Source organism: Melozone crissalis, unplaced genomic scaffold (genome assembly GCF_028551555.1).
Source record: "Melozone crissalis strain CALT ecotype California unplaced genomic scaffold, PUWL_Pcris_2 ptg000236l_1, whole genome shotgun sequence".
Taxonomy (NCBI): Eukaryota; Metazoa; Chordata; class Aves; order Passeriformes; family Passerellidae; genus Melozone; species Melozone crissalis.
Genome location: NW_026535997.1, coordinates 285,460 through 304,410, shown reverse-complemented (window position 1 = coordinate 304,410; position 18,951 = coordinate 285,460). Strand labels below are relative to the sequence as shown.

Here is an 18,951-nt window from a genome sequence, read left to right as displayed (position 1 = left end):
CAGTTCCTCAAATCAGTGTGGGCTAAGTCATTCCAGGCATTCTTCCACATGGCTAAGTTCAAGTTCATGCTTTCTGAAGCAAAGTGTTTCATACAACTGGAAAAGGAAGGAAATGAGAGCCACATGGTCTACACACTGTACCTGTTCAAGCCCACAGATTTTAGTCACCCTCTTGAGGTAACACCATAAATGAGGCTTCCACTTGAAAATAATTTAAATATCAAATTAACAGATTTCCACAACTAACACATTAAAAGAAAAATCTTGTGAATAGGTCATACTGTGCTGCAAACAAAATGGTAAATTTAGCCTCCTTTTTCCCATCTGTTCCCTGAACAGGCAGCTTGGCCGAGGACATAAGTCAGCTGAAGATTTCCCTGCAAGGACAAATACCTTTAAAGGAGTGCAGGTTATCTAAGTACAGATTGAACAATTAATGATACAGTAAGAATTGCAAAGCAGACCCAAGATATTTCACCTGAAATAGCAGGATTTGAGATGGAATTCCTGCCTTCAGTCGTGCCTTTGACTCCTGCACGGGGTTTGCAGCATCCACACCAGGAATTCTCATCGTATTTGGGTCCATTTAAGAAGAACTAATGGCCAAATTGCTGATAATCGAATTTCAGGGTGCTCCAAATCTGTGTGCAAACATCTCCTCCTGCTGCTCCAGTGCTTCTGCCTCACTTTGTGACACTTTATTGATTTTTTTTCCCCCTTCCTTTTCTTCCTCTCTGCGTGGAAACAAATTAAAGCAGGAATTGGGATTGTAAATAGATAATGGGACGTGAATGCAGAGTAATCAGTGCCAGCCATGTACAGCCATACTAATTGTGCCAGGGGAGGGAAAGGGATAAATATTTCATGCCTGGATTCAGTGGGAAGTGAGAGAGCAAGGAAAGAAATAAAAAAGAGTTGAGAAGGCCTCACTTCAGTGCTTTTTCTTCAAAAAGAGTTTTGATGGCATTAACCCCTCCTTGTTTTGAATTAAGGAATTTTGTTTAATGTGGAGGATTTGGTGTCACACAAGGGAAAAACATCTCAGGTTTGGGATGAATCCACCCTTCAAGGATGTGCTGATCAAAACCAAATCCAGGGATGTGGGACAGGAGAAGTTGAGCCTCATTCAGGCAGCTTTGCTTCATTCTTGTCTGGTTTTTATCTCAGGCACTTGAATTACAGCTGTGAAAGGGAAATTTGGCTCTGCATAGCTAAAGATTATTCCTGAGGGGTTTGCTGCTGCAGAATAAACAATGAAATGGCCCTTGAGGGGTGAAAACATTGAATTTAAGGGTGTTGTCATAAAAACCAGCCAGGAGAACTTACTCAGGATGGGTTTGGGGCATCCCATGTTTGATCTCAGCCCCAAATCTGGGTTTGGGGCATCCCTTGTTTGATCTCAGCCCCAAATCTGTTTGTTTGAACTCAATCTTTGAGAAAGTTTCCAATTCAGTGGGTTCAGCTGCCTTGGAGTTCCCCAAGGATGGCAAAAAGCCACAGAGGATCCATTTCTGCTCCACCTCATCCTCCTGAAAGAGCTGGGAACAGGGATGGAGAGAATCCATGGAGAAATGATTGGGAACAACCTTAAATCCCAGTTTTAAATCATCCCAGAGCACTTCAGGATCCAGGCACGGGATAATCCAGGGTTTGGATTGTACTGTAGGTGGCAGAGATGCTTTAGTTATGCACTAATCACCCTGCCAGCTCATTAAGGGACTGGGAGCGCAGGGATGCCATTAATTAACGCTGCCAATTCCAGCCTGAGGTCACCTCTGGATGGGCTGGGTGGCTGAAGGGCTCTTCAGGTGCTCCATGGGCTGCCAGGTCTGCTGCTAAATAATGTTTAATAATCAAATCTGAAATATCTTCCGGATGGAACAGATTCCCAGGATCCTTTTGCCTTTGTTAAAAAAGCAGGGGGTGTTGGGATGTCAAAAAAGAATGTTGGAATGGTAAAAATGGGGTGTTGAAATGGCAATAAAAGGTGTTAGATGCCACTGAAAGGTGTTGGAATGCCAATAATGGGTGTTGAAATTGCACTAATTTTTAAATAAGTGATAATTAGGGATTAAAATGATTAACTTTCATTAGCAGGAACACAGAGAGCATTGGTGTCCTCACCATGGTGAATGTCACCATTGTGGACCTCAGTCTCAGTCTGAAGTGTTGTTCCAGTCTAAAACTTGGTTTGGGACAAAACTCAGCCAGGAATTGTGATCTGGAGTTAAAAATGAAGCAAACAACATCATGTTTTAAAAGGAAATAAAATTATGAACAAATATGAAGGGCTGCTGCTGGGTTCTGGAGTTGTTCATTTGTGATCCTGGCTGGAATCTTCCTCAGGTTGGGATTGGTCATAAATAAAATAAAAAATAAGGATGTTCTTGCCATCCTTTCCCTTCCTGAGTTAAAATAAACAAGATTTTGGAGTGGGGTTAACCAAATGTGAAGAGATGAGCTTGGGAATGTTCTGTGCCTTAGGAAAAAGGACTGGGAACCTCTGTAATGACAAACATGGAGCCCTCAGCAGGGATTCCCATCAGGAATATGGGGCTGGAGGTAGCCCTGGAGTGGGGAGGGGGCTCTCCTTGGCTGTGTGGTACCCACAGAGGAGTTCCCAAAGTCCTGGGGGAGGATGATTGGCCTGGAGAGGGGGATTTGGGGTGTCCTGACGTGGTCCTGACGTGGCTGTGCTGCTTTGCTCTCTTGCAGGTTCACTGGGATGAATTTGCCTGCCCCTGTGATCAGCAGCAAAAATTGGCTGAGGCTGCACTTCACCTCTGATGGCAACCACAGGCAGAAGGGCTTCAGTGCCCAGTACCAAGGTAAGGAGGGAGAAATAAATGCCCTGGCCTGGCCTCACCCACCCCAGCCAGCCTCTTTCACCTATTCCACAATCATTCCAGTTTGATTTCCTCATTCCTCAATTTCACAAATCATTCCAGTTTGATTTCCTCATTCACCCATTTCACAACCATTCTGGTTTTATTTCCCCTTGTGGCCACCCTAGAAAACGACTCCAACTCTAATTAACTCTAATGGTTTATAAAAACATTGGTCTTGTAAGCCAAAGATTGAAGACTAGAGCTGTAAGGGGATAGAATATAAGAAAATAAAGATGGTGTAGAAAGAACATGGGTCTTTTAAGCCAAAGATTGAAGACTAAAGCTGTAAGAATATAAGAAAATAAAGATGGTGTAGAAAGTGATCTTGCCCCTAAGGAGTTGCAGCTGGGCCTAATTAGCAAAGATTAGGAACAGGCCCGACTTTAACAGGCCACAGCTGTAACTAATGAGGAGAAGAGTGCTATAAAAGAGTGGGTGGGTGGTTGAGAAGGGAATTGGGGTTAGTTGTCTGTTGTGGGAAGGAGAAAGAGTCACAGAGGAGCTCTGAGGAGATGTCCATGAGAAACACCAAGCAGGTATGGAACCTTTGTGATAGGAAGCAACAGCATGGAGCCCCTGTGATAAGGAGGCAACATAAACCCTTCTTAGAGGTTACCCCCCCATCTCAGGAAGAAAGGGCTCAAATCTTCTTTTCCAGCTCCCAAAGCTGATTTTAGGCTAAACTTCTTCCTACCCCCTAAACAACCTGAATTGCCCCTTGAGGTAAGGGGCACACACCAGCTCCAACACCACAAACAAGCCAACAACGACCCTCAGCCTCCATTTTAGAGTAACCCCAGCCAGGAATCCCCAGCTGCCTCCCTGCATGGTCCTGCTGCTGTTATTTTCCAGCTGGAATTCCCCAAAGTGTGGTGTTCATAGAAAAACCCAGCCTGGTTTGGGTTGGGAGTGACCTTAAAGCCTATCCACTGACACGTCCACTGTCCCAGGGTTCTCCAGGTCCCCTCATGGCCTTGGACATTCCCAGGGATTCAGGAGCTTCTCTAGGAAATCCATCTCAGCCCCTCCTCACCTTCACAGGGCAGAATTCAGGATTGGGATAAAGATTTCAGGATGGGGATGTTCAGGTGCTGTTGAGGGACAGGAGATCCTTTGGCAGTGAAGATTCTGCTCCTGGTGGGACCAGAATGGATTGAGTGGATTCCTTGGAGGTGTTCTCACCACTCCTGTGGTGTTTTTGAAGGAGGTTGTGGGTGCAGGATCCATGAGAGGGGGAATGAAGTTGGGAAGAAGCAGGAATGGTTTGAGTCCCCTCAGGGAGCTCCGCAGGTTTGTTCTCAAGAAGCCTTTGCTGGGAAAAAGCTCTGGAGAGGAGTCAGGGAGAAGGGAGAGGATTTTCTTTTCCTTGGATAAATCCACAGAGCTGCCTCGTTTGGGTGCTCTTAGCAGGGCTGTCATGGCCTCAACAAATGAACCACATCGTTATTTAACTTCCCTGCTTTCCTTGAACCTGTAAATCACTTTAAACTGCAAGAAAAAACAAGGAAAAAAGGACTTTAAACAAGGAAAAAAAAACCCTTTTGTTGTTGCTGTGCAGCATAAATGTCTGGAAAAAGCAGCTTCCCTGTGGATGGCTTTTCCATGGCTGTCAGGATTGCAGCTTCCACCAAAGCACCTGTCTTTGTCAGCCTTTCCCTGCACAGCAAAGTCAGGGTGAATGTCCCCATTCCCCTGCTCAGAGAAATGTCAGGGGGTTCTCATCTCATGTGCAGAGGGGATGGAGTGTTGGAAAATGAACTGAACTCCCCATTCTGAGCTGGAATCAGGACAGGACCTCAGCCCAGCTGCCAGAGGGACCTGCTCTCGTTTTCCCACTGTTTTTGTGGAGTTTGGCAGCTTCTTTCTGCCTTTCAATGCTTAAAAACCCAGCAAAACAAGCAGCCAAGCAGTGAAGATTCCCAGGGATGAAGGGAAGGTGTCTGCAGGCAGTGGGATCTGCAGGACAGGAGATGCTGAGACTTTAAAAACCTCCCTGTAACCCTTTCCACAACCTGGCCTGGCCATAAATATTTCAGTGGCGATAAATCCCTACAAAACAGGCCATGTAATTCCACAGCAAGCACAGCAGCTGAAATGCATTTTTCATCAGGAGAGCTGAATCAGGATCAGCCAGGAGAAGCAAGGGGAGGCTTTAGGGTGGCTCTAATTTGCTGTCTGTTTTCCAAAGACGTGTCTGTACATCATTTATGAACCCCCTGGGTCCTCTGGGACGGAGTCTGGCTTTGCTGATAATCTATAAGAAAACAATTTCCCTTCCAGCTTGTTTAAATTGATCCCGAGTTTTGCAGAACACCTTCCCTGTCTGTTCCCCCTCTGCTCTCCCTAATCCGTGCCCTCATTTGGAAATCACTTTAGGAATGTAAAAGCAAGGTTAGATGCAATCAGGCTGTGGAGAGGGTTTTTGTTTTTGTTTTTGTTGTTGAACACAGCAAATTCATTTTGTTCCCTTCCTGGGAGAGTTAAATATTTCCCTTTTCCCTTTCATTAAGGTGAATCTTGATTTTTGCAAATGTTTTTTCCCCATTCCCCATGTAAGGAAGTCAAAGGGACTGGGAGAAATGTGTGCAGAGAATTATTCTTAAAAATTATTTTTTATTTTCCTCCCCATCCTGTCTCCTCAAAAAGGTGGAAGAAAATAATCTACAAGTTTTTAATCAGGTGAGGTGGCAGCACCTCAGTGTCCCCCCCATCAGAGGAGCTGGGTGGGAATTTATAAAATCAGAAGGTTTTGGGAAAGCTGCAAAGGCTGGAATTGGAGAGATGGGAATGCTGCCCTGGCTGCTGCCCCTCTCTGCACATGTTTTATGGCAGAACTTGGCTCCCTAATTGCTCTGGAGCTGATTGGTACCAACACATAATTGCAGCTTTTATCGATCTCCCCGCCCCGGCCGCTTCCCTTCCCCGCAGGAGGAAGATAAATGGGATGAGCTCCAGCCCTGCACAGGACAGAGCTGCCTCCTTCAGGGAGGGGCTGGGGAGCTCCCTGCTGCTCGCCAGAGACACCTAAATGGCTTGGTGAGGGAGTCATGGAGTCTTGAAATGGTTTGGAATGGGTTTAAATCCCACCCAGTTCCACCCCTGCCGTGGGCAGCGACCTCCCAATGTCCCAGGGTGCTCCCAGCCCCATCCATGGCTTTGGTCTACAGATCTGTCCATGGGTAGATCTGTGGTTCTACCCATGGATGGATCAGTTTGGCTTGAGTTTGGACAGATCTTCGTCCCTCTTTGTCCTGGATCTCCCACTGCTCATCTTGGATCTTCCATTTCTCATCTTGGATCTTCTACTCATTATCCTGGATCTTCCCCTCTTCATCCTTATCTCTCACTGCTCATCTTGGATCTTCTACTCTTTATCCTGGATCTCCCACTGCTTGTCTTGGATTTTCTATTTCTCATCTTGGATGTTCTACTCTTTATCTTGAATCTCCCACTCCTCATTTTAGATCTTCCCCTCCTTGTTTTTGATCTTCCCCTAATTTTCAATCTTCCCCTTTTCATGTTGGATCTTCCATTCCTCACCTTGGATCTTCTATTTCATTTCTTGGATGTCCTACTGCTTATCTTGGATCTTCCCCTCTTCATCCTGATCTTCCATTCCTCATCTTGGATCTTCCACTCTTTATCCTGATCTTCCATTCATCATCCTGATCTTCCATTTCTCATTTTGCATCTTCTCCTTTTCATCTTGGATCTTTCCCCTCCTCATCTTGGATCTTCCATTTCCCATCTTGGATCTCCCCCTCCTCACCCTGGATCACACCCTTGGGTTCCAGAGGGATTTTTGCCTCCTTCCATGTGACCTGTGGAGTCTCCAGTGCAATTCTGGATAATCCCAGTGCTTGTGCAGGCTCTGATTCCCAAAATCCATTGCTCAGGCTGCCAGAAGAGGGATTTTTCCAAAGAGTTTCATTTGAGGGGGTTTCTCTTCACCTCCAAGAACCCCTGTGAGCATCCTGCTGCTGAACCATCCCAGCAGGAGGGAGAGATCCAGGCAGGATTTGGATTTAACAGCAATTCCCCCAACAAGGAGAGCAGAGCTTCATGGAATAGTTTTTTTTTTTCCTGTTGCTGTTGCTGAAACACTGTTTTCCAAATTAAAAATAAATAAATGTCTGCTTAAATCCTCATTTAGAGCAACATGAAGTGGTTTGAAAGGAACAGCCCGGCCTGCCTGCCATGCTGGCAGAGCTTTGTAATGTCATCTCTCAAATCTGACAGGATGCTGAGTATTCCATTAGATCTGTTGGATGTGTGTGAGCAGCAAAAGCCTCCAGAAAACAGGAGTTTCTGTTCATCCAATTATCCTGACACAGTCCTTTGTAGTACTGCTCCACATTCCAATTTACAAACAAAGTAGATTTTCAAATACAGGATTTTTGAGGGCAGGGAGTGGGAGAATTGTTCTTATTTGTTTAATTTTTTTTTAAAAAGCACGAAACAAGTGGTGCTTTGCTGTGCCTGGTTCTGATCTAAATGGAGTCATTTGTAAAGTCTGACTTCCATCATTAGGGCTCCGAAATGAAGGATGAGGAGGAGAGGATGCAGTGATCCCTCTTTATCAATTTATCTTCACCAATTTATCTTTATCAATTCTCCTGGAAAGGGACACGGTGCAATTAGGGGAGGAGATGTTTCCTGGGGATGCAGCTCAGGCTCTGAATTTTGGGATTGCTGCTCAGTGTTGAGTGTCTTGTTGCCATTGCTGAGGGGTTTGGGAGCCAGGTTTTCCATCAGGAACAGGGTTGGAGGGGGATGTTTGTTGGATGGGATCTGGCAGGGATGGCTCTGGGAGAACCTTGGTTAGAAATGTGTCCCTGAAAAATTTCCAAGCCTGGCTGTATCCTAATTTTGAATTCCCCCATGCCAGAGAATCCTGGAGTGGTTTGGGTTGGAAGAGACCTTAAAATTCCTCTGATTGCACCCTCTGGCACCTTCTCCTGGATTTGGGATGTTCAGCACTGGGGAAATCCCTGCAGGTTGCTGTGTCCTCATGGAGGAGTTCCCCAGGATTTCTCATCCCATCCATGGTGCCGCCATCAGCTCTGGTGGGCTTCACCAAAGCTTGGGAAGCTTTTCTTGGCCTCTAAATTCCCTTTGTGGGGCACAAATCATCCGAGCTGAGCTTTTGTTTGTGTGGAGAGTTGGGAACATTCCCTGGGGGCAGGATGTGGAGAATACCAAAATATGGATTATTTTGTAAAGCTGCTCGTACCCCCAAGCACAGCCACAGAGCAGAGACTTGGAGGCTGCAGGGTCCCAACCCACATCCTTGGAAAATTCAAACCAAAATCCAAATTCAGCCTTGGAAACTTGGAATTGCCTGGATTTTATTGCGTGGGAGGGAATTTTGGGGTATCCCTGTGTTGGCTTGGAAAAAGCTGGAAAATCACTACAGGAATGTCTGTCACTATTTTATCTGAAGCAGAAATAGATTTTTACCCCAAAAATGGGAGTTTTAGCAGCCCCAATCCTTTTTTTTTTTTTTTTTTTTGATCCATTGATATCACATTTATTAAAAACCTTGAGATCAGGCTGGAAATCTCCTGTGATTCCCATCCACGTGGGACCTTTGGGGCATCCCAAACCCTGCTGCTTTTTCTTCCTCCTGCTGCACTTGCAGGTGGATTTGGAGCAAAAAGAAACAAAGAGTTCGATTTGCTTTGACAGCAGCCTGCTGTTAATTAGTTTTCCCTTCTTAAATTAATAAAAAAAGACAGCTGCCCTGAACAGATTGAAGCTGCTGAGGAAGACAGGAGCAGCAGCAGCAGCTGTTCCTCATGAATATTTTCCAGCTAAAAATTTTTTTGAAGTTCTTGCTGCTTTATTTAAAGAGAAAGCCAAAAGCTGTGAGGAAATGATGAGTGAAAAGCTGCACCCAAAGCAGCACCTCAGGTGAGCTTCAAGGAGCCTCCTCCTGTCTGAGCCTCCTGCAGCAGCTGTTCCAAACAGGTTCTTTTTAAGCCCAAAAAAAACCTCAGCACGATTAAAAAACCCCTCTTTAGTTACATGGGTAATTCTTCTTGACAGCTTTGTCTTAGGAATGTGCTAATTTAGGGATGAAAGCCTGACAAGATGAAGAACACGAGGAAGAAGGGTTTGAAGTGGGTTTCTCCAAGGATAAGGGCTGGCTCGTCAGGAAAGGGCTCCCAGAAAATGATTTGGACGCTGAGTAATCCCAATTCCTGTTGGGTTTTCCCAAATCCTCACAGTGAAGGCTCTTTTATCCCAAATCCTGCAGTGGGGGCTCTTTTATCCCAGTTTCTCACAGTGAGGGCTGGGTTACCCCAATTCCTGTTGGGTTATCCCAATTCCTGCAGTGGAGGCTGTTTTATCCCAATTCCTGCAGTGAGGGCTGAGTTATCCCAATTCCTGTTGGAATTATCCCAGTTTCTGTTGGAATATCCCAGTTCCTGATGGGTTATCCCAATTCCTGCAGTGAGGGCTGGGTTATCCCAATTCCTGTTGGAATTATCCCAGTTCCTGTTGGGTTATCCCAAATCCCGCAGTGGAGACTTTTTAATCCCAATTCCTGCAGTGAGGGCTGGGTTATTCCCATTCCTGTTGGGTTATCCCAGTTCCTGTTGGAATTATCCCAGTTCTTGTTAGGTTATCCCAGTTCCTGCAGGAAGGGCTGGGTTATCCCAGTTCCTGTTGGAATTATCCCAATTCCTCTTGGAATTACCCCAGTTCCTGTTGGGTTATCCCTATTCCTGCAGTGAGTGTTGAGTTATCCCAATTCCTGATGGAATTATCCCAATTCCTATTGGGTTATCCCAAATCCTGCAATGAAGGCTGGGTTTTCCCAATTCCTGTGGGAATTACCCCAATTCCTATTGCGTTACCCCCAATTCCTGTTGGAATTACCCCAATTCCTATTGGGTTATCCCAATTCCTATTGGAATTACCCCAATTCCTGTTGGAATTACCCCAATTCCTGTTGGGTTATCCCAATTCCTGCTCTTTTATCCCAGCTCCTCACAGCAGAGGCTGTTTTATCCCAACTCCTGCCTCTGGAAGCTGCAATAATCCCAAATCCAGGTGTTTGTGCTGCTCCCAGATGGTTCTGCCAGGTGGGGTTTCTGTCAAACCCTGGGGGTGGAGGAAGCAGCCGCCAAATCCAGAGCAGGAAAACAAATTGCTGCTCCCTGGTGTGAGAAAAAGGATGGGGCCCTTGGAGATGGATGAATTCTTGTTCCCTTTCCTGGTCTTTCCCCTCTTCTGGTGGAATTTTGGATCAGGGAGGGAATGGTCGCACTTGGGGAGGAGTCCCCCAGGTGTGGGGCTCCAAGATAATATTTCCCTTAGCCAATAATGGTGTTTAATTTTATTTTCCTGCTGTTTGTTCACACCAGCTCTGCAGTTTTTAGGTTCTGAGTGCTCCCCTGGAATGGCTCTGCTGTGTAATGGGTTCATGGGATAAATTCCAGAAAAATTGGGGGAAACCAGCTCAGCATTTTCCTCTCAGCATCCTGAAGCTCCTCAGAGCTTCCCTTTTGCTTGTCTCCCATTTTTAGTGGGTTACAGAGGGGTTGGACCCCATTTTTATTTTGAAATTAAACCTCTCCAAAGCCCTAACATGGAAAACAAATCCCTCTCCAAACCCCTAACATGGAAAAACAAACCCCTGCTGGTTTTGAGCAGTCAGGACAAGCTGATCCCAAAGGGAAGGATGCAGGATGTGGGTGATTCACATTTTTATTTTTAAAATAAAAACTTGACAATCCCTGAAGCTCAGCTCAACCTTTCCCTCTTTTTTTTCCTTTGTTTCCCACCCCTACAGTCAAGAAGCAGATGGAGCTCAAGTCCAGAGGGGTGAAACTCATGCCCAGCAAGGACAACAACCAGAAGACATCAGTGTGTAAGTTTTTCTGGCTCTTCCTCACTGTCTTTTTTGATAACAATCTCCTGGAACATTTCATTGGACTTTCCAGTAATCTCTAAAACTTCGCCACTCTGAAAAGTTTGGGTGCTTTTCCCTCTTCCCTCTGCATTTCTGCATCACTTCCCTCCTCCCAGTGCTCTGGTCACAAGCATTTACTAACTCCTGGAAGGGCGCAAGGCTTGGATTTTCTGCGTTTGGTGGATTCTGTGCTCCAGGGTTGTGGTTTTAGGCTCTTTTTAGTGGGAAAAACTAAGAAATTTGGGGTTGGGATCGGTGCTATTGCTGTAAATAAGGAGCAGGGATAAGGAGCAACATTAAAAACAAAATATTAGAAAATTTACAGAGGCAGTCACATCGTCTTCCTTTTTCTATTTGAGTTTTATTTCATTTTCCCTGCAGAAAAATCATAATTCTGGGTTTGCAGTGCTGATTTTTCAGGTTGCAGTGCTGATTTTTCAGGTTGTAGTGCTGATTTTTCAAGTGTAGTGCTTGGTGTGTCAGGAGCAGAACATTGGGGTCACTGCTGTGCCTCCCTCAGGCAGGTGGGAAATATTTCAGTTTCCCATCAGGTTCTTCCCAAATCAGGAGCAAAACCTGTGGTTTTTGTCCCTGAATCTTGGGCTCTTTCTAAAATGAAACAGGAGGGATCTGCCTGGGAGTTAATATTTTATGTGGATTCAAATGGGAGCAGGATGGAGCATTTTTCCAAATGGATTTTAGGGGAGAAGCTGGAATTACTCATTTTGTTGCACAGCCCATTACCCTCATCAGAGAGGAGCATTTGCACAGCTCAGCTGGGTGGATTTGTCATACAAAATTCAGAAAAATGCATGGACTAGAGCAGAATTGGTGGATTTTGCATACAAAATTCAGAAAAATGCAGGGACTGGATCAGAATTGGTGGATTTTACATAAAAAATTCAGAAAATTGCATGGACTGGAGCAGAACTGGTGGATCTTGCATACAAAATTCAGAAAAATGCATGGACTGGATCAGAATCGTGGCTCTGGAAGGAGAGTTTCCCTCCCAGCTCCCAGGAGAATTTTTAGGCTCTGTTTTTTTGGGAGCAAAGCCCAAAAAGGTAAAAAACAACCCAAAATCTCCAGAGCAGAAAACACTTGGGGTGTGTTCAGGGGAAAATAATTCAATTTTAAAGGGAATTATCCTTTAAAATGGAGTCCTGGCTGGGTGATACATTCCTTGCCAGGAAGAATTTATTGGAATAAACGTCCCAGTGCCCTTTACTGAGTTGGAAAATTCCCCTGGCTGGGTGTGGAGACACAGGGGAATTTGGAGTGGGGGGATTTTTGCCCTGGATTTTGGGGAATTTTGGGCAAAGGAGTGAAATCATTGATTTAATGAAGCATTGTGGTGTTAACAATACACAAAATTCCCATTTCTCCTTCCTGGGAATGGCCTTTGGAGCAGTTTTACTCATTTTTAATGCACTGAGTTGAAGAGGACACAGCAGCTGCATTCCCTTTCCTGCAGATCCTGCACTTCTGAGGAGGAAAAATAGGAATTCATTCCCTTTGCCTGGTTTATCCCATCCCAAGGGGCTCAGAGCTGCCAGATGGGAGCTCAGATCTTGAGGGCAGCTCAGGCTGGAAGTTGTTGAGCTGGAATAATGGAGATGGGGATGGCGGCCCCATTCCATGGTCCTTGTCACCCTCCAGCTCCTTCTCCATGCCCTGCTCTCCATCAGCTCTGGATTTTTCTTATTTTGTCCTTATTTTGGAGCCTTCTGCTCCCACAGGGAATTCCCAGCTGCAGAAGTGCTGATTCCCTAGGAGATGGCACCAGGAAAATCAGGTTTTTATTTTATTTTTATTTTTATTTTTTGCAGTCCTCATCTGTTCTGCTCCCTGCTGGATTTGCAGGGTTGGCTGAGCCCCTCTGTGCTCCCAAAACTCCGCGAGCTGAGTTTGCATCACAGATAATTCCAAAGAAATTTCCTATTCCAGAGCAATTTCCAGTTGCTCTGGCTCAAATACCAGAAATTCAGGAATTTTTGTGTCTCTTGGTATCACTTAAAGCTCTGCCACAAAATCCTAAAGGCTGGAAAAGATCAAATCCAGCCTTCAAGTCCCTGTTTTATTTTTGATTATTCCTACCAGCAATATTTTATTTTCAAGTGCTGTTTGCTAAAACTTGGCCTAAAATCCTCCCTGGAAGGATCCACTCTTAAATCCTGCAGGTTTTTGGGTTTGGGATTGCCTGGTCAGATTAAACCTGGTGTGTTTTGTGTGAAAATGTAGTGATGTAACAGCTGCTTGTGTTATTGCAGGGAAAAAATCCATAAAAATTCAATATTCTGTGGGGAAGTGCTTCTTGGGCTCAGTTATAGTGGATTGTGTTTGTTTTAAATCATAATTAAGTGCCTTGTACTGCTCACCATCAGTGAAATTATTTGGAAATCTTGCTTTAATCACTTCTGGAGGGGAGATAATACTGAGAGACAAATAAATTAGGTAGAAGAAATAGTTTGAGATTTTAAGCCATGTTTTGGAGGTTGTTTCTGGCACTGAAAGCAGAGTGTAAGTGTGGATATTCCAGTTCCCACAGTGGGGGAATTGTGGTGGTTTGGGTTTAAAAAACAGCATCCAAGTGGGTTGTGTGGTGTTTGGGTGAGGCCCACCTGGAGAGGCCCTGGGTGAAGGACTGGAAGTTCTGTGCATGTTTAGCTTGGTCAAAATCCTCTTTGCAAAGTCATTTTTGGGGTGGGTTGAGCAGTTTCTAGGTCTCAAGTGTATAGGAATTTCTGGATTTTGGGGAGGTGTCTGTGGGACAAGGAGCATTCTGAGGCCTTGTGGGTGAAGGACTGGAAGGACTTGGGTGAAGGACTGCAACTTCTGTGTGTGTGCAGCTGGGTCAAAATCTCCTTTGCAAAGTTATTTTTTGGGGTGGATTGAGCATTTTTTAGGTCTTAGCCAAGTCTGTGGGAATTTCTGGATTTTGGGGAGGTGTCTGTGGGACAAGGAGCCACCTGGGGCCTTGTGGATGAAGGACTGGAAATTCTGTGTGTGTCCAGCTCGGTCAAAATCTCCTTTGCAAAGTCATTTTTGGGGTGGGTTGAGCAGTTTTTAGGTCTCAAGTGTGTAGGAATTTCTGGATTTTGGGGAGGTGTCTGTGGGACACAGGAACCACCTGGATCTTGGGTGGGACAGCCTGGAGATGCTCTGGGAATTCTGCACTTTTGGGAGTGCTTGTGAAGCTTCATCTTCTGAGCTGTTCTGGAACATTCCCAGCTGGGAAATAAGCTGGGGTTTGGAGCTCTCATGGTAGAACACTCCCAGCTGGGAAATTGGGGTTTGGAGCTGTCCTGGTGGAACATTCCCAGCTGGGATTGGATTTTCCCAGTGTCAGGACCTGGCTGTGACCTTTTCACTCTTGGTGTTGTTAAATTTGGGGGCATTCAGTGTCTGGGTTGGTGTCACTGAGGTTCTGGAATCACTTCATCCTTGGTTTTTTGGGTGCTGAAGGAACTTTGGGGGTTGGAAATGCAGCAGGACCTCGTTGGGGTGAGCCCTGCACCCCTAAATCAGCTCCAAGCTCTCAGGTCTGGTTTTTGGGATCTTTCCCAGAAGTTTGCATGGAATTACCCTGGTGTGACCACTCAGATTAACCCTTTAAACCATCTAATTCCTGCTGGAGTCTTTCCCATCATCTCCTTTCACTGAATTCCTCATGCTGAGAAATGCTGGGGCTTTGTCAAATTGTTTATTTTTTAGGTGCTGCTTTTATTTTGTAGTTCTGAAATTCAGTGAGAAATTGTCCCTTGGGAATCTGTCAGTGAAGTTTTTTTTATTATGAGAAATAAAATTAAAGAGGATTTTAACAGTGGCAAACTGAACAATCAGAACTGGCTGTCACTGAATTCATGAGGAGGGAGAAATTGAAAAAAATCAGGAGGATGAGGGGATGGAAAACCAATCCCATGGTTGGGGGAGAGAATTCCTGAGTTTCTAATGCAGACATTGAGCAGTTCATCACAATTTTTTTCTAGTAATCTTGAGGGGTTTATTTGGGAATGGCCCAGCCCAGGTGAAACTTTGGGAAGGTGAACACAGCAAATTCTCAGCATGACAAATCCATTTTGTAACCTTCGGGCTCCTCTATTTGTGTGTGTGTGTGCTCAAAACAAAAGCTAGAGAACAAAAATTTCTGTAAATTAGCATCTCATTCATCTCCTCCTTTTCTTTCACTTTCTTTAAAAGAGAAATTCCCCAACTCCCAGGATATGGAGATATCTTCCCTCAGCTTTATCTTCCCTGTTCTCTGCTTTATCTGTTCGTGTTTTTAGGTGTTAGTGAATCTCCACTAATGAGACATGAGCTGGGTTTGGGCCTCAGCATTGGGGGTGACAAACTCTCCTCTGGGGCCTTGGTTTTTCTGGGGATCTGGGATTGTTTCTCTTTGTTTTCCTGGGGTCTGGGATTGTTTCTTCCCAAAATTTTGAATTCCAGGCTCCATTTTTATCTGATATGGGAAATAATCACTGGGAGTGGCAGCAGTGCCCACTCTGGGGGTACAAAAGGGGTGATCTGAGGGGGATTTGACCATGGGAGGAGGAATTTGCTGTGGGAATTGGATTTTTCCTTTGAGGAAGAGTTCCCAGGTGGTTAATTCCAAATATTGGGTGGTCTTGGCTTTGTGTGTGTGGTTGTTACAGGTGTGTGTGTGGTCAGGGAGGTTTTTACAGAGGAAAATCAAGAATTTGAGCACTGTCTTTCACTCCTACACGGCTTTGGGACATAAAACTCTCATTGGGTCCCTCATCCTGAGGTGAATTTTCCTTTTTTTGGAGCTGCTTGTGCACAGGCATCACCTCTGGGTGCAGGGAAGGAACCCAAGGATGGTGGTGGCACCTGGGGACTCCGTTCAGCCAAACTTTTCCTGTCAGAAGCTGGGAGTAGAATCCATGCGCTCTCCCTTCCTTCACTGAATTCATTCCTGATTCCTGATTTGGAATCCTCTGGGCTGGTGAAAAGTGGCAAAGCAAAGTTTGGAGTTATAGAAAATGTAGGGATGTCAAATTCTGCTTGGTTGCTGCTGACTGAGCTTACCAAGGGTTATTGTGGTGGTGTTCACAGGGATCCCAAGATGAGGGAAGAGATGAGAATCTTGACTCCATGTTTCAGGAGGCTGATTTATTATTTTATGATATATATTTATTAAAAGAAAATGATGTATTAAAACTATACTAAAGAATAGAAGAAAATATTTCATCAGAAGGAAGGGAAGGAAATTTCAAGGAAAGGAAATAAAATCTTGTGACTGCTCACAGCCTTGACACAGGTGGCTGTCACTGGTCATCAAATAAAACCAATTTCACATGCTGAGTAAACAGTTCTCCAAATCACATTCCAAAGCAGCAAAACATGGAGAAGCTGAAGCTTCCCAGCTTCTCAGGAGAAAAGATCCTAACGAAAGGATTTTTCATAAAATATGTTTGTGGCAGGTTATGGACATGGAAAATGGGAAAATAATACCTCACATGTTGTTTTCCATGAATCCATGGCTCTGTGCCCTCCCACACAGACAGGTGAGCACCAAAGCATCCTGTGGGGACAATCCCAGCCCCATCTCTGCTCCAGCACGGTGGGAAGGGAGGAAAAATGGGCCTTAAAAAGGAAATTCCTATAAAGAACATAAAGGGCATCAGAAGAGTGTTAGTGCTGAGGAGAAGCTGGAATATTTTTGGGATCAGCAAAATTGGGAAGCATCCTCCTTGTAGGAACAGCTGTAGCTGGGGATGATGCACCAGGGGTTAATTCCAAATATTGGATGGTCCTGGCTTTGTGTGTGTCCAGTGTGGGTGGATTCTCCCCATGGATTCTCCCATTCCCCCTGCAGGGCTCCAGCTGCTGAGCCATGAGAAAGGGGCTGGTGTCACCTCAGTGTCACCCTCCTCCTTTGGGGCACCATGCTTGGAATAAAATTGGGATTTTCTTCCCTGTAATCCAGTGCTGGGCAGAGGTGGAACGGAAATTGGGGTTCTTTCAGTGGTTCAGCATGTGGAATGTGGAATTTTGGGGCTGTGCTTCCCCAGGAGCGTCATCCTGTGCGATGAGCCATCAGGGAATGGAGTTTTTTTGGCTGAGAAACATGCTGTAGGTTTGGATGAGAAGAAAACCAAATCCCATCGAGCTCCTGTGGCAAAATCCCCCTTTTGTCCTTTATTGCTGTGCTGGAATTCAGCCTGGAAATCAGGATTGTGCCAGGGCTGAGGGACCCCCAGGTTCCCCTACCCTGAACCCTCCTTTGTGCCGTGAGAGGGCTGGAAATGGGGAGGGTGGAGCTGGGAGCTTTCTGCAGTGCTGGCCACCACCCCATGGATTTCATGTTTGTTGGCATCCAGGTTGCTCCATAAATTTTTCTCCATGTTCCAACTAAATGACTTGGCTTTCAAACCCTCGACTTGCATCCCCCTCTCCTTTCTCCCTCTCGTTCTGTGCTTGGTTTTTCCCTCCTGGGATCACTCCCTGCCTTTCCATGGAGTTGTTTTCTTTCCCTGGCACACTGGGCTGGGTTTTTGAGGGCTCTGAGGTCACCTTGGAGGGTGGCAGGTGGGGCTTTAATCATAACAAACAGGCTCTGTGATTGGTGTCATTTAGCAGAATGGAAAAAAATACCCAAAAATCAACTTATCCAGAGGTATTTCTGTAGTGGAATGGAGGGGAAACTGTGTCCCTAGCTGGCATTTCCTAGAAAACACTCAGGTGTGTAAACTGAGCAGGATATTTGTTTCCAAAGCTGTTGTTTTTGTGGAATAAAACATTGAGGTTTCTGAGCTTCCAGTTGCCATTTTTCTCGCCACATCCACCAAGCCAGCTGCTGAAAGAATTGTTCCTTTTGCTATTCTGTGTCTGTATGTGCTGTTTTTTTGCTTTGTAGTAACTCAGGTTGGTGTGTCCCAGGGACATAATTTGTGTCCAGACCCTGGGATTCCCGAGAGAGGTAAAAGGATAGGCAACGATTTTAGGTAAGAATATTTTCTGTGTGTTCTGTGCATGAGCTCCTGGGTGTGCTCCTGGTGTGGGGGGGCTCTGTTTGCTTTGTCCCCCTCCCAAAATCCTGCCCAGTTTTGGGGAACACATGTGTAAAACCCTTCCTGTGTGTGCTGTTCCACAAAGATCTCTTGGAGTGTTTTTATCCTTTCCCAATCCAGGTTTTGTGCTGTCATCCCTCCCCTGGAAAAACTGAAACGGCCAAAAGAAAGAAATCACTTTTCAAATTAGCTCAAACCCCAGCATGGCCCTGCCCTTAGAGAATTTGAGGTGGCTGAGGTTCCTTGTCACTGAGCCTGTGTGGTGCCAGCTAATTGGGGCTTAGGAAGTTTAAACCAGAGCTGTTGTTCCTTTCCAGTTCCCAGTTTTGCTTTGCAGGGATGCCCCAGCTGTTGGTGGCCATGGGGAATCAATATTTCATCTGATTCTGCTGCCCAGGGCTGTTTTGCTCATGAAAAGTGTCTCTCAATCAAATCCCAGACTGTCAAATCCTCCTCAAGTCCAAGCAGAGGAAAGGGAATCCCAACAGTCCCTAAATTCCATGGGATGAATTCCCAGCTGCTGATGGTGTTACTCCAGTGAACAAAGTTCAGAATCCAAACCACCGAACAAAGAGCAGAACTCTCAGCAGTTGATAAAGATTTTTATTTCATTTTATGAGAATTCTGAATGTGTCCTCTCTCAGAGCTGTGGGTGAAATTCCCACTGAAATGTCACTAAAATTTGGGATTCCAGGAGCTGTTTTGCTCATGGAAAGTGCCTCTCAATCAAATCCCAGTCTGTCAAATTCTCCTCAAACCCAGCAAAGGAGAGAGGGCAGAAGAAAGGGAATCCCATAAAGTCCCTAAATTCCACGGGATGAATTCCCAGCTGCTGATTGTGTTACCCCAGTGAACAAAGCTCAGAATCCAAACCACAGAACAAAGAGCAGAACTCTCAGCAGTTGATAAAGAATTTTATTTCACTTTATGAGAATGTCCGCTGAGCACGTCCTCTCCCAGGATGAAATTCCCACTGAAATGTCACTAAAATTTGGGATTTGGGCATCAGCATCTGGGGCAGACACAGCAGAAGGGAGGCAGAGCTGGTCCCTCCTCCCTTCCTGCTGGCTGCAGGGCCAGGGGATGGCCCTGGCCCCAAATCCTGGGG

General features: G+C 45.4%; 1 protein-coding gene and 1 pseudogene across 1 annotated transcript in view; one reads left to right on the top strand and one right to left on the bottom strand.

The window, feature by feature from the left end:
• Positions 1 to 2,142, bottom strand: part of LOC128949462 (mastermind-like protein 3) — a 29,128-nt gene extending 26,986 nt beyond the window's left edge. Inside the window, exon 1 of the mRNA XM_054294321.1 lies at positions 2,125 to 2,142. Coding sequence (XP_054150296.1) covers positions 2,125 to 2,142 — 18 coding nt within the window. The remainder of the gene's footprint in view (positions 1 to 2,124) is intronic.
• A 375-nt stretch (positions 2,143 to 2,517) lies between these two features.
• LOC128949461 (CUB and sushi domain-containing protein 2-like) overlaps positions 2,518 to 18,951 on the top strand; it is a 139,713-nt pseudogene continuing 123,279 nt past the window's right edge.